This window comes from Coenobita brevimanus, chromosome 45, assembly GCF_032717465.1.
Source record: "Coenobita brevimanus isolate Jiangsu-jjx chromosome 45, ASM3271746v2, whole genome shotgun sequence".
Classification (NCBI taxonomy): domain Eukaryota; kingdom Metazoa; phylum Arthropoda; class Malacostraca; order Decapoda; family Coenobitidae; genus Coenobita; species Coenobita brevimanus.
Window position 1 is genome coordinate 39,813,818 of NC_136998.1, and position 13,405 is coordinate 39,827,222.

General features: G+C 43.1%; 2 protein-coding genes across 2 annotated transcripts in view; one reads left to right on the plus strand and one right to left on the minus strand.

The window, feature by feature from the left end:
* Positions 1 to 13,405, plus strand: part of Lrp4 (LDL receptor related protein 4) — a 169,422-nt gene that overhangs the window by 32,749 nt on the left and 123,268 nt on the right. The gene's annotated exons all lie outside the window — the stretch shown is intronic.
* Positions 1,082 to 13,147, minus strand: LOC145398380 (uncharacterized). Its single transcript, XM_080271257.1, has 6 exons — positions 13,118 to 13,147; positions 9,090 to 9,172; positions 4,314 to 4,472; positions 2,444 to 2,517; positions 1,617 to 1,748; positions 1,082 to 1,132 (listed from the first exon to the last, which is right to left on the minus strand). The coding sequence occupies exons 2-6, from the start codon at positions 9,169 to 9,171 to the stop codon at positions 1,082 to 1,084; spliced, it is 498 nt and encodes a 165-aa protein (XP_080127383.1). The 5' UTR covers position 9,172; positions 13,118 to 13,147.

A 13,405-nucleotide genomic window follows, 5' to 3' on the forward strand; every position in this document is an offset into this window, starting at 1 on the left:
TTGATGTGTTCATTCCCAGACAACAGTTTCCTTGCATTTGTGGTGATCTAAACGAATTGGGTGAGATTCCAACCTACTTGATTATTGTTAATTAGTGTAGTTAATTTATGTAAGTCTGAGGACAGTTTCAAAACAATGTAAAGAAACTGTTAAATGCATATGTACAATGACCCTGGGATTGAAACATCTCATGGTGGAGTTGTGACATTAATTTACAGACAGGCTTATGATCAGTACACTGTCATAAGTAAGGTTTATCACTGCAGGAAGTATAGAGAAAGGGTAATACAGAATCTTCTTCATTCTCTTGTTCTTCCCAATCAAAATGATCCTATTTATGAGCAATATTGTTGTGGTACTTAAGATTCTAGGCATATACTGTTAATGATGTTAGACATGAAGGCTGAATAGTATGGTACAGTACAGGAAAATGTATAAGTAGTTTTTGGAATTTAGAAGAAATGGTAGAAGAAATTTGAAAATATTTAAATAGTGTATATTGTACATGCAGTATATATACATTGACGAAAGACTGATCATGTATTAGAAAGCTTGAAACATTTAAAAGTTACTGAAGCATTGGTTTAAGAAAAATGTGACTGCAGGTAAATACAGCTTAATGTAGGCATGATTTTGTAATTCACAGGGGTCGGTCAGGATCACTTGATGGTCGTGATCGTCAGCTTTTTACCCTTCCGGAAGGGAGCTGAAAGCTCATATAGTCCGATCTAAGGGCAAGGCTGTGACCTTCACACACGCACTTACCCGTCCCCTTGCTCAAGGGGGACAGTAACCACCCACTTCGTCAGTGAAATTTTTCGCAACCTGAGCGAGGCGCGAACTTCCGTCCACCAGTTGGCAAGCAAAAACGTTACCACTGCACCAGCGAGCGGTGTGTGTGTGTGTGTGTGTGTGGAATATTCATTTAAGTAATGTTTCTCAAAGTAATGATGTTCAGAATGATGTTATTTAAGCTAACAGTAGGAGTAAGGTGTTTTAGGAGATTGTAAGTTTTGAGCAACATTTTTTTTAAATGGTAGAAAGTTCTTCAAAGGAGAGTCTTGTTCTTCAAAGTGGTGGATCACAAGGCTTGAACACATGCCTGTATCACACATGCACCGAAGCTCAGCAGCTGGAAAAAAAAAAAATCATATATAAATATGTATACAGTATATGTATATATATATATATATATATATATATATATATATATATATATATATATATCTTCATTAGTGTCTCATATTGCTATTTATTTGGAGACAAGGTTTGAGAGAGAGAGAGAGAGAGAGAGAGGAAAAAAATCATACTCACCTGCTGCCTGTTAGGTTATGGGCACTGTGAGATAGTGTCCAGGAATGCCATGTGTCGTGCAGTGTCAGTACTTGAAAAAGACAGAGGCAGAAGGCGAGGTAGAATAAAAAACCGAGAGCTAGAGATAGAATTAGAGCCAGCACACATACCTGTTGCTTGGTAGGCCGTGGGCACTGTGAGATAACGATTAATAACTCCCTCTGTTGTATCGGTATAACATCTATTAAAGATAGTCATAAGCAGAAAGTGAGATAGATAGAAAAACTGAGAGCTAGAGTTAGAGACAGAGCTAGCACACTCACCTGGTCTTTAGTAGGCTGGGGGCAATTTGTGACAGCATCGAGGAATGCGCCTTGTCGTGCCGTGTCTGAGCTGATTGTGGTGGACGAGAGTGCCAGATAGAGACCTGCCTGGTTCACCTTACCGTCCCTCACCTGTGGAAATATAGAGTGGGATTAGTATGAAATATTTTGGCATTGGTATTAAATATTGTGGGATTGCTTTGTACGCATTATTTCTCCATTCATATTCTGTACTTATTCGCTCTCATGATCATTAATCCATATTCTTTCACGCGGTCGGTACTTATGCGGTGATTGTTTTTGGTCGATTCTGTGTGTGTGTGTGTGTGTGTGTGTGTGTGTGTGTGTGTGTGTGTGTGTGTGTGTCCATCTTTTTGGGCACTAACTTTTGAAAAATTTGGCCTAGAGACCTGAAGTAGTTTAGGAGAGAGAGAGAGAGAGAGAGAGAGAGAGAGAGAGAGAGAGAGAGAGAGAATATCAAGGTCATTTTCGAGTGTGATAGTCGTGGGTTCAAGGTCAAGGTCATTGGAATGAAAAATTTACCGCGTGCTGGCAGTTGTAGGTTGGTTCATTTCATTCATTCATCCATCCATTCCTTCCTTCCTTCCTTCATTCAGGCAGTCAGTCAGTCAGTCAGTCATTCATTCCATTCCTTCCTTCGTTCATTCTTTCCTTCCGTCCATTCATTCATCCATGTAGCCTACTCACTGCTATGAACATCGTTTCACGTATGCTTAAAACAGAAGTTACATTTCCCACACATAGTGAATCTCTCTTTCTCTCTCTCTCTCTCTCTCTCTCTCTCTCTCTCTCTCTCTCTCACTCACCAGGCCCACTTGGGTATAAAGACACTCCGGCAGCTGCTCACCATGTTCTCCATTCATCACTGCGAATACGTCATCTGTTGGTAGGAGAGAAAAGATATATTGCGTTATTGTTTTACTTATTAGTTGCGTATTTATTGGCAGGAGAAAAATTACTGTTGGCAGGAGAAAAATTACTGTTGGCAGGAGAAAAATTACTGTTGGCAGGAGAAAAATTACTGTTGGCAGGAGAAAAATTACTGTTGGCAGGAGAAAAATTACTGTTGGCAGGAGAAAAATTACTGTTGGCAGGAGAAAAATTACTGTTGGCAGGAGAAAAATTACTGTTGGCAGGAGAAAAATTACTGTTGGCAAGAAAAAATTACTGTTGGCAAGAGAAAAGTTACTGTTGGTAAGAGAAAAATTACTGTTGGCAGGAGAAAAATTACTGTTGGCAGGAGAAAAATTACTGTTGGCAAGAGAAATATTACTGTTGGCAGGAGGAAAAATACTGTTGGCAAGAGAAAAATTACTGTTGGCAAGAGAAAAATTACTGTTGGCAAGAGAAAAATTACTGTTGGCAAGAGAAAAATTATTGACGAGAAAAATTACTGTTGGCAAGAGAAAAATGTACCATATATTAGCACGAGAGTAATATTTTGACGTGAGAAAAGTGTCTGTTACCACGAGAGTATTTTTTTTTTTTGGGGGGGGGGTGATATGCCATATGTTAGGAAAAGATAATGAATTGGTTGCACGAAAAAAAATAAAAATAAATAAATAAATCCCTTGTTGGGGCAAGAAAAATTTAACTTAAAGGATAAAGCTCATTTTCATTAGTCAGCAGAATATAGGTCAGGTTACAGCAACGACTCTCGCAGCTGGAAAAAAAAATAATGGTGTGTGTTAAGGTGAGGTGCGTTGAAGCGAGACAACAGACACACGAACAGACAAGGTGAAAGCTGCCTGTACCTTGAAGTCCTTCGATGCGTGGTGAGACGGACTGGCGGAGGGAGAGAGGTAGCCAAGGAAAACAGGAAAGTATGGGGAAACAAGAAGTATGGTTACCTTTAATTATAGGGAAATTAGACGGTGAGGGATTAAGGTACGTTTGGTGAAATTTGACTGGGTATTCAGTGGTATATACAAGTAAGCGTTTTTTTTTTCTTTTATGCAAGGAAGAAGGCGTCAAAGGCAAGAAGCCCACTAGATTGTTCCCTCCAAGAAAAAAAAAAAAAAAACAGTGAGCCAGATTCAGGATCCTTTCATGTAACTAGAGTCTGCTTTTTATCGTTGTCTTTCCTTTATAGGAGAGTTTCATTAGTCATAACCTTATCTATACCCGACAGCTTCGAACGGACCAGCAAGCCTCTTCCTGTTTGCATTTTTGTTTGTCTTTTTTCTGTTAGCCTGAGCTTGATGATGATTACGCTATTAAAACTGCTTATAAGGAAGTTCAGTATTGTTTATTAGAGAGTGAGTAACTAGGAAAGTGTATGTGAGTGAGGTGGTGGGGTAGGGAGAGGGGAGGGGAGACCGGGGTTGAGATGGAGGGATGGAGTTGAGAAGTAGGCCTATATGAGAGAGGAGAGAGTGAATTTGGTGGAGGGCAGCGAAATGGCAGGGGACACGGCTACATGGAGGCGATTTGTTTGTGGCTGCTCCTTACGGGATTAAGACGTCTGGCTATAGATAGATAGATAGATTGTTTATTAGTACACTGCTCAGTAAACAGGTAGGTTGTAAGTATGGCCTGTAACTTCTAAGCTGGCGTAAGAGGTAGACTGTTCAAGTAAGTATAGTAAGTTGTAAGTAGGCCCTGTAGGTTCTAAGCTGGCATGAGAGGTAGACTGTTCAAGTAGGTAGGTTGTAAGTAGGCCCTGTAAGTTCTCACCTGCTTGAAGTGTGGTTGCAGTGAGGGTGGATGATCCCAGGATAGAGCGACAGTATGAGAGCACCTGCAACATGCCGTTTTGGATGTTGAACACTTTGAGCAGGTGGGCACACAGGTACGTCCGACTGTAGCACCGGATGTTACTCGCACACAGCTGCTCTAAGGGGGCAGGCGGGGGGGGGGGTTAGGCAGATGAGAGGTGAGGTAGGTGTTACATGCGGTGGTGTACGTGGAACACTGTAGGCGGGGGATGGGGCAGGTGGGTTAAGCAGTTACAAGCGCAGGTATGGTGAGGTAAGGCGTGGGAAGGTCTGTGTGGGATGATGTGAGAGGTAGATGAGGACATGTTAGGGGTGAGGCTGGTGGGGAAGGAGGAGGGGAGACTTAAGGTATTCAGTATATTAAGAGGGGCAGGTTAGGGGCGAGGTATGTTTGAGTAATTAATGAAAAAAAATATAAGCAGTAATGTGTTGAAAATATACTACTATGACTACGATAACAGCAATATATATACCTGAGACATAAAAAAAAAAAAAAAAACTATGACCACCAGCCTTAAATTGTATCAAACTGAACAAATAAAATTAACCCAGTTAATATCAAACATTAAACGAATTATGGCATCAATACACCGTAGAATTAATGTTTTAATTTCACGTAGTACTAATGAATGTGTGGTAGGTGTGGGTGCCCATCATCCACCCACTTAATGTAGCGGTACTCTGTTTTAAGGTAGCTGTACATTGGGTGGCAAGCCAAATGATTCCCAGTAAACCAGGAAATCATTGACAACGTTGGGTGGTAACCTTGTAACCAACCAGCACGTGTTCCCTGCATGACAAGTGGGTTGGCAGAGGGTTAGTGCCCCTCCCCGGAAAACAGTTAACTAAAAATACGAACAAGAAGCCCCGGACCAGGACTGACCAGCAGGTGACGACTAAGGACCGAACAAAGACATGATATGGATTACGACATGGAATGTAAGGGGTGCGAATGTTGAGGTGAAAGAGAGAGAGATGTCCAGGTGCTTGAGGGTGCAAACGTGGATGTATTTGAAATAACCGAGACTAAATGGGGAAGTGAGAGCGTGAGAGAATGGAAGTATGTATGCGGTATATGCGCGGGAGTGGGTGAGAATCGGAGGGCAAAAGAAAGAGTGTGTATTGTTGTGTGCAAGAGATGGAAGGAGAATATAAGAGAGTATGAATCAGTTGGCTCAAGGATTGTGTGGATAAGATTGAAAGTTGGAGTACAAATGTGGACGGTTGTGTGTGCGTATGCGCCAACATAAGATCATGCAAGTAGAGTGAAAGAAGAGTTCTGGACAAATGTGGAAGTGTGCATGGAAAAGTTTGAAAGGAATGAGAGTGTTTTTGATTGGAGATATGAATGGAAAAGTAGGGAATGCGAAGGTGGATGGAGTAGTTGGTGAGTGGGGTATGCCTGCAGAAGTGGATGAGAATGGCAGTGCTCTAGTGGACATTTGTGCAGGGAGGGGGTTGGTGATAGCCACTACCCTGGAAAGGCACAAAATGATCCACAGGTATACGTGGCGATTGATGAGAATGGTAGGTGGTGAGGTGAATGAACAGAAGGCAATGATTGAGTATGTGTGTGTGTGGATGATAGAATGGGAAGGTGTGTTATGGATGGAAGAGCCAGTAGAGGTTGGGGGAGTGGACTTTCTGACCATCACTTGGTGTTGGTAAAAGTCAAGGTTCAAATGAAATGAAGGAATAGAAGAAGGGAAGGACAGGAGGAAGTAGTTCATAGAAGGAGGGTAGATAGGTTGTAAAAGGAAGAAAAAAATGCAGAATATAAGAGAGACGTGGAGGAGCGATTGGGTAGATATCATTGGGAGCATATGGAGGACGGGGAAGGTGTGTGCAAGATAGTCACAGAAGAAATCTATGCAGCATGTGAGGTGGTGTGTGGGGTGTAGAGAAGACGAAAGGGGGTGCAAGGAACAGCATGGTGGAATGAAGAGGTGAGACAGGCTGTGGCATAAAAGAAGAACGCATATAGTGTGTGGATGAGGAACATGGGTGTGGAGGAAGTTGAGAGATGGAAAAGAGAAAGTTACATGTAGAGGGGAGGAGAGGGGTGAAAAGATTAATAAGAGAGAGTAAGAAGAGGGTCGATGAGGAAATTGGAAGGAATTTGAGTGTACGGTGGAGGGAATGTAAGAAATCGTCCTGGAAAGAGGTAAAGAGAGTTAGACAGGGTGATGAAGAAGTTACTCGAGGAGTGAAAGATAAAAGTGGTAGCTTGCTCGTGGAGAAGGGAGAAAAAGTGAGCAGATGGAGAGAACACTTTAAGGGATTGTTGAATGAAAGTACTGCGTGTATAAGAGGCTGGAGAATGGCTGGGAGGAGGGATGTGAGAAGAGGAAGAAATCAGTAGGATGGAAGTTGTGGAAGTAATGAAGAAAGTCAAAATGGGGAAAGCCCCCGGAATTTATGGAGTTTGTGGTGAAATGCTGAAACATGGGAAGAGATAGTAGTAGAATGGATGTGGAAGATGTGCAGATTGGCCTGGGTGAGAGGTAGAGTCCCGGAGGATTGGAAGTCAGGTCTAATTATTCCCCTGTGCAAAGGAAAAGGGGAAAAAGCAGTATGTGGTAATCATAGGGACATTTGCCGTCATAGCTTAATAGGAAAAGTGTATGGTAGGATACTTATTGACAGAGTAAGGTAAATAGCAGAGGAATTAGTTGGAGAAGAACAGGGAGGCTTTAGGAAGGGAAGAGGTTGTGTAGATCAGATAATCATTCGTAGGTCTTTAGTGGAAACATTTTTAGAGGCGGGAAAGAAGTTGTATGTGGCCTTCATGGATTTAGAGAAAGCATTTGACAAGGTGGATAGACAAAGAATATGGAACGTATTAATAATTTATATGGAGTAGATGGGAAGTTGTTGAATGCCGTGAAGATTACGTATGAGGGTGCTAAGGCTGCAGTGCGTGTGGACAGTGAACTGAGTGAATTTTATATCTGAATATTGGATTGAAACAGGGATGTGTCATGTCTCCATGGTTATTCGGTTTGCGTATGGATGGGGTTAAGAGATACATCGTAGAGCAGTGGATGTTAGAGCCTCCCTAATGAGAGAGGGCAGTGTTTGGAAACTCCCTGTACTGTTGTTTGCAGATTACATTGTGTTGTTAAGTGAAGACGAAGGGGAGCTGCAAGGATTGGTAAATGAGTTTGGAAGTGTGTGTAGAAACGGAATCTAAAGGTGAATGTAGGATAGAGTAAAGTTATAGTCTTCAAGAGAAATGAAGTCACTGAATGTACAGTGTGGTTGGATGAGTAGGCAGTGGAAAATGTGAGTGCGTTTAAGTATTCCACTTAGGTAGTGTGATGAGTATGGATGGAAGTTTAGAGGATGAAGTGCTTGAAAGGTTACAACAAGGAAGAAAGGTTGCTGGTTTTTTGAAAGCAGTGATAAGGAACAGGGAAGTGAGCATGGAAGTAAAAAAATCGCCGCGTGACAGTATTGTGATATCAACTCTAACGTATGGAAATGAAGCTTTGGCCTTGTTAGAGGGACACAAGTAAAGAGTGAGAGCAGTGGAAATGAGTTATTTGAGAGGGGCATGTGGAGTCACATTGAGACAGACTGGCAAATGAGCAAGTGAAGAAGCATTGTGGTGTGGATGTGGATGTAATAGAAAGCGTTAGGAGAAACACCTGGAGATGGTGTGGCCATATGGAGAGGATGGAGAGCGAGAGACTGACGAGGAGAGTGTATGTGAGTGAGATGGAATGGGAGGAGGAGGGAGAGGGAGGCCACGGATGAGATGGAGGGATGGAGTGGAGAGGTGTATGAGAGAGGTGTGTGTGAGCTGGGAGCAGGTCAATGAAATAGCGTAGGACTGGGCGACATGGAGGCGATTTTTTTTTAGCCACCCCTTACGGGATTAAGGCGTCTGGCAAATAGATAGATAGATAGAGAGACTAATGAATTTATACAAGACTGTGTAGATAAAGAATAAAAACTGACATTTATAAGACAGTGCAAATAAACTTCGAAAATTCTAAGAGTTTTGTGTGTGTGTGTGTGTGTGTGTGTGTGTGTGTGTGTGTGTGTGTGTGTGTGTGTGTGGTGCCTAATTCTGGTAAATATAGGAAGTTTTTACCACCACTTCCATAGCGTTTGATCATGAATATTACGGTTCAGTGTTGTCTTTTGTTTGTTTTGGTTTATTGTATAGGTTTCTTGCCAACCCGGCCCCAGGCTAAATCTTTTCCCAGTCGTTTCGTCCTTAACCAAACCCAACTTAATCTTGCCAACCTAGCCTAGCTTAACTTCTCAAACCTAGCCTAACTTTATCTAGCCTGACCAAACTGAATCTAGCTTGAACTAACGTAGTCTTATCTAACTTATTCTAACCCATTCTAACCTAGCCTTAACGACTTGGAGGTAGATGGACTTTCGATCAACCTGTTACCGATTGTTTGTGTGGACGCGGTTTGTATTAATGCCATACACTAGAGTATTTAGGTATCATATGCAAAAATAAACAGGTTAGGAGGAGGTGTTGAGGAATTTCTGATGCTACCCGTGGTCATTTCCGTGTATGGACTTTTGCTATGGTGATGATGAAGACGATGCCGATGATGATGATTCTAAACACGATATGAGTAATTAGATCTAATAAAAACTGTGTAACTTCAAGTATTCAATCGTAAACTCCTTCAAGCACGTGGGTATTAAAGGGAGCGTGACTTAGCCCACTGACTAGAGCATTATAAAACTGTGACTTGTGACTTACGTGAGAAGTCCTCGAGCCATCCCGCCCCTGTGAGCACCGGCGTGAGCACCAGCAGCAGCAACACACCGCACGGCACCCTCATGCTGGCGGGGAGAGACGGGGAGGGAGTGGGGGTTAATGCAGTGAGTTGGGGACTATAGGGTGGTTGGGTTTGGGTGTATATAGATTAAGTGTAAATAAAGGAGGTTAGGTTAGGTTAGGGAGGCGTGGCTGAATCGATAGACTGGTGGCCTGCAGCCTTGTTGAACCCAGGGTCGAATCCCGGCTGGGGCAGGGAACAGTTTAAGGATTTTAATTTCATAGTACAGACTTTACTGATCTACCAGAAGACCCGCCGACATGTAAAAACACCCCAGCTAATACCAATATGCATTTCCTGTAAGAAACCGCCCTAGGATGTATTCAGTATAGACGGTGTGTGTTATCGGTGGAGTGGTGACATGTGGGAGGGTGTGGTATGTGGGAGAACTACTAGGTCTTGGGAACAGGCTGTGAAACCTATACCCAGACTCGAACACATTAAAAAAAGGAGTATTGAGGTGTAGGTTTGGTTAGGTTAGGATAGGTAAAGTGCGCTCTCTGAAGCTGAATTAAATAGTCTAGCACCAGCAAACTTTAATAGCACCATTACATCACTAGCGAAGGAGATAGACTGAAGAAGCACTTAGTTAGTTCACAGGCTCTACGTAGGAGTTAAAAATGAATTGTTAGAGGTGCCTGCAACCCCTTGTTTTACATCCGTCATTGTAAGTGCGATGATGAATGAATAGGTGGATAAATGAATGAATGAATTAATTGAAGAAACAGGTGGAGAAATAAGTACTTGGATGAAATGAATAAATGGATGAATGAATGAATGAAGCTGCAAATCATCCAGTTTACACAATGAAGTTGCAGATCATCCAGGTTACACAATGAATTAATGAATGTATGCATGGATGGATGAATGGAAGAAATGTAACAGCAAGTCATCCAGTCTACGCATAATTTACCCATTGTTTCATGCCTGTCATCGCTGCACACAATGGCAGTCGTTCGTAGCCTCAGTAGTGAAATCACAGTGAATTACCGCCATCATCCACCACACAGACACATCACTACCGGTGGAGTTAACCCGGAAAATAATGCTGACCCCCCCCCCCATTCTTTACAGCATACCCACGTTTTCTATACATTTGTTTTTATTTTTTCTTTGTCACCATTTTTCTTCTTTCACGAATAATTTTTTTTTTTAACTTTTCCTCTATTTGTCATTCCCATTTCTTTTCCATAATTAGGTCATATTTAAATGTACTCGGATTATATTATTGATTATATATGCGAAGTTTCTCTCTGTCTCTCTCTCTCTCAAAAGTTTCAGGTCATATCACAACATAAAGCTTTGAATATTGGTTAGTTCGACTCCTACGTCCTCGGCGCTTCTCAAAACCCACGTGTTCGCCCTTGAAGTGCGGTTCGGCCTTGAGGTGATGCTGATTGTGGGAGGCTGTAGTTCCCCCCTCCCCCCCTTTTATTTTTTCCTTTTTATGATCAAGTTGAGTGTCTGTGTCTCTTTGTCCTTGCCTGGCCGTCTGTCTGTATGTCGCTGCTGTCTATCTACCTATCTATTAATCTGTCTATCTATACACGTTCATGGCCAAGGCGTTCTCAAGGTGAATGGTGAGTGGTTGGAGGTTTCGCTAAGATGAGTGTGCGTTTTTTATCAGTCCATGCTTAGATTTACGTGGCGTGTCCTAAAGAACATGTTTGCTTTGGTGTGTGTGTGTGTGTGTGTGTGTGTGTGTGTGTTTCATTTTCACAAGGTACTTCCGTTATAGTTTTGCTTTAGTGTTTTTCCGTCTTCCTCTTTGTGGCCCTGCCTTCCTGTATGATGATGATGATGATGATTTTATGTTTATTTTCGTCAGTGGCTCGAACGCTTCAGTTGTTGTGGCCACCTTGACACGTGCGTAGGTATGTCTGTCGTGTAATGCCATCAGGGGAACTATACTGGTCATCTACCCTTGAATTGCGTGTGTGTGTGTGTGTGTGTGTGTGTGTGTGTGTGTGTGTGTGTGTGTGTGTGTGTGTGTGTGTGTGTAGTGAAGTGTGAATCCTCAATCCAGTCAAATTTTCCTCCGAACCACACCCATTCATCACCTGAGTCACCCCTCATTCTTTCCTATGTTTGGGTGGTGGGGAAGGGTGGGGAGGACTAGGGGAGGAGAGATGGTGAGGGGATGGGGAAGGGGAGGAGAGGAAGGGATGGGGGATGGGGAGGGGAAGGAGGTGAGGGGAAAGACAGAAAGAAGAGGGGAGGATATGAGGAAGGAAGAGGAGAGGGCTAAGGAAGGTGGGGGGAAAAGAAGTCAGACAGTAGGAAGGGAAGGGGTAGGAAAAAGGGGGGAGGGTGGAAAAAAGGGGAGAGGAGGGGGAGGGAAGAGACTAAAGGGGAGATGGAAAGGGAGGGGGGAAAAGTGGAGGGAATAAAGAATGGAAGAAAAGGAGGGAGGAAAGAATGGAAAAGGTAGGAGGAGGAAGGGAAGGGTGCAGGTGAGAAAAGTAAAGGAAAGAGAGGAGTGAGAACAAGATGGGTGAAGGAGGAAAGAAGGTGAAGAAAGAAGGAGAGGGTGAGGGGAAAGGCAAGGTGAGGGCTGGATAAACAGAGGACAGGAAAAGGAAATTTGGAGGAAGGGGAGGCGGCAAGGGAAAAAAGGGGAAAAGAAAGGAGGAGACTGGAAAGGAAGGAGATGAAAGGAGAAGAAATTAGAAGAAAGGTAAGGAAGGGAGGGATGTGGTGGAAGAAGGACAGGTAGAAAAGGGGAAAGAGGTGAAAAGGGAGGAGAGGAAGGAAGGGAAAGAGGAGAAGGAAGGAAGGAAGGGAAGGGGGAGAGAGAGGGGATATAGTCGACTACCGTTACGTCATTATATCTATCACTGCGACCTTGTAATTCCGCTATTTTCTCTCTGCAACCCTCCATCCATCAATCCCACTTCCTCTCTCTCTCTCTCTCTCTCTCTCTCTCTCATAAAGAAAATAGCGTTTCCCAGGTCTGGGCGTATAGCGGAAGTGACGTCATCAAAATCACGCTTTGTCTCGCGGAAATTCGAAACTATGTCACTCATATATTTTTCTAGAAGTATTTTTTCTGAACAGTCTCAGTGTTTAAATAATGTCTGTTCGCACACACACACACACACACACACACACACACACACACACACACACACACACACACACACACACACACACACACACACACACACACACACACACACACTCTCATTTTACGGGGGTCGCTCACTTACTGTTGATGCATTACTCAGCCACTTCATCCCTCCTCAGTTCCTCTTACTCCTTCCCTCACTCACTCACTCACGCACTGCATTACACCTCTCATCGTCTTTCCCCCATTTTCACTCACTCCTCACCAGGACTTCTCCCTCTCTCCTTCACTCACTCACCCATCATCGCTCAACCCTAACTCAGCCTCTCACTCTCCCAGTTCGTTTTCTTGATACCGTTCCAAATCAAGATCACGTTTATGATAAAAATCTAGGGTTCCACTTCTCCACTTTTCAGTTCTTGTTTTCAGTGTTCCACAAGATATCCCCGTTCTCTCTCTCTCTCTCTCTCTCTCTCTCTCTCTCTCTCTCTAATTAGATGGATCTCGATTTTTACCTTTTGCTAATCTTTTCATTTTATTTTTATTTCATAGGGAAAAGGCGTGGGACTTAATTTGCAGACTATAATAATTTGTTCCGCTCATCATCATCATCATCATCATCATCATCATCATCATCATCATCTTTTTCCACCTGAGGTTCGGATGAGGTATTGGCAGAGAACAAGGAATAAAACTGATAAACATAGAGCTAATCAACGGTATACGTAGTTGAGTGGGCCACACACTCATTCACTAACCATACAAGCCCCTGGAATCCTGACTGCACCTCACACCCACACCCACACACACACACACACACACACACACACACACACACACACACACACACACACACACACACACACACACACACACACTCACCTGAGGACGTAAAGGAGAGTCGGGTGTCTTGCTGAAGGACGAATGACAAGACACCCACCCCTCCTGCATTTTATATATACTCTCCCCCCCCTTGCTCCCCGCCCCCTTGCCTACTTCACCTACGCCCCTTCCTAACACACCCTATGGCGTATTTTGGCGTATTTATGGCGTAGGCTTTCAATGGTGCCAGAATTTTGCTTATTTTGGATGGTTTCGCAATTTCTATCACCTAACGTAACATAATATTACCTAAACTAACCTAATCGGACCTCCCTCTCTCTCTCTCTC

Coding starts and splice junctions, on each gene's coding strand:
- LOC145398380 (XM_080271257.1), bottom strand. CDS start 9,171: ATGAGGGTGCCGTGCGGTGTGTTGCTGCTGCTGGTGCTCACGCCGGTG. Junction 4,473..9,089: donor ATGGCTCGAGGACTTCTCAC/GTAAGTCACAAG, acceptor CTGCCCCCTTAG/AGCAGCTGTGTGCGAGTAAC. Junction 1,749..2,443: donor TTTATACCCAAGTGGGCCTG/GTGAGTGAGAGA, acceptor ATATTTCCACAG/GTGAGGGACGGTAAGGTGAA.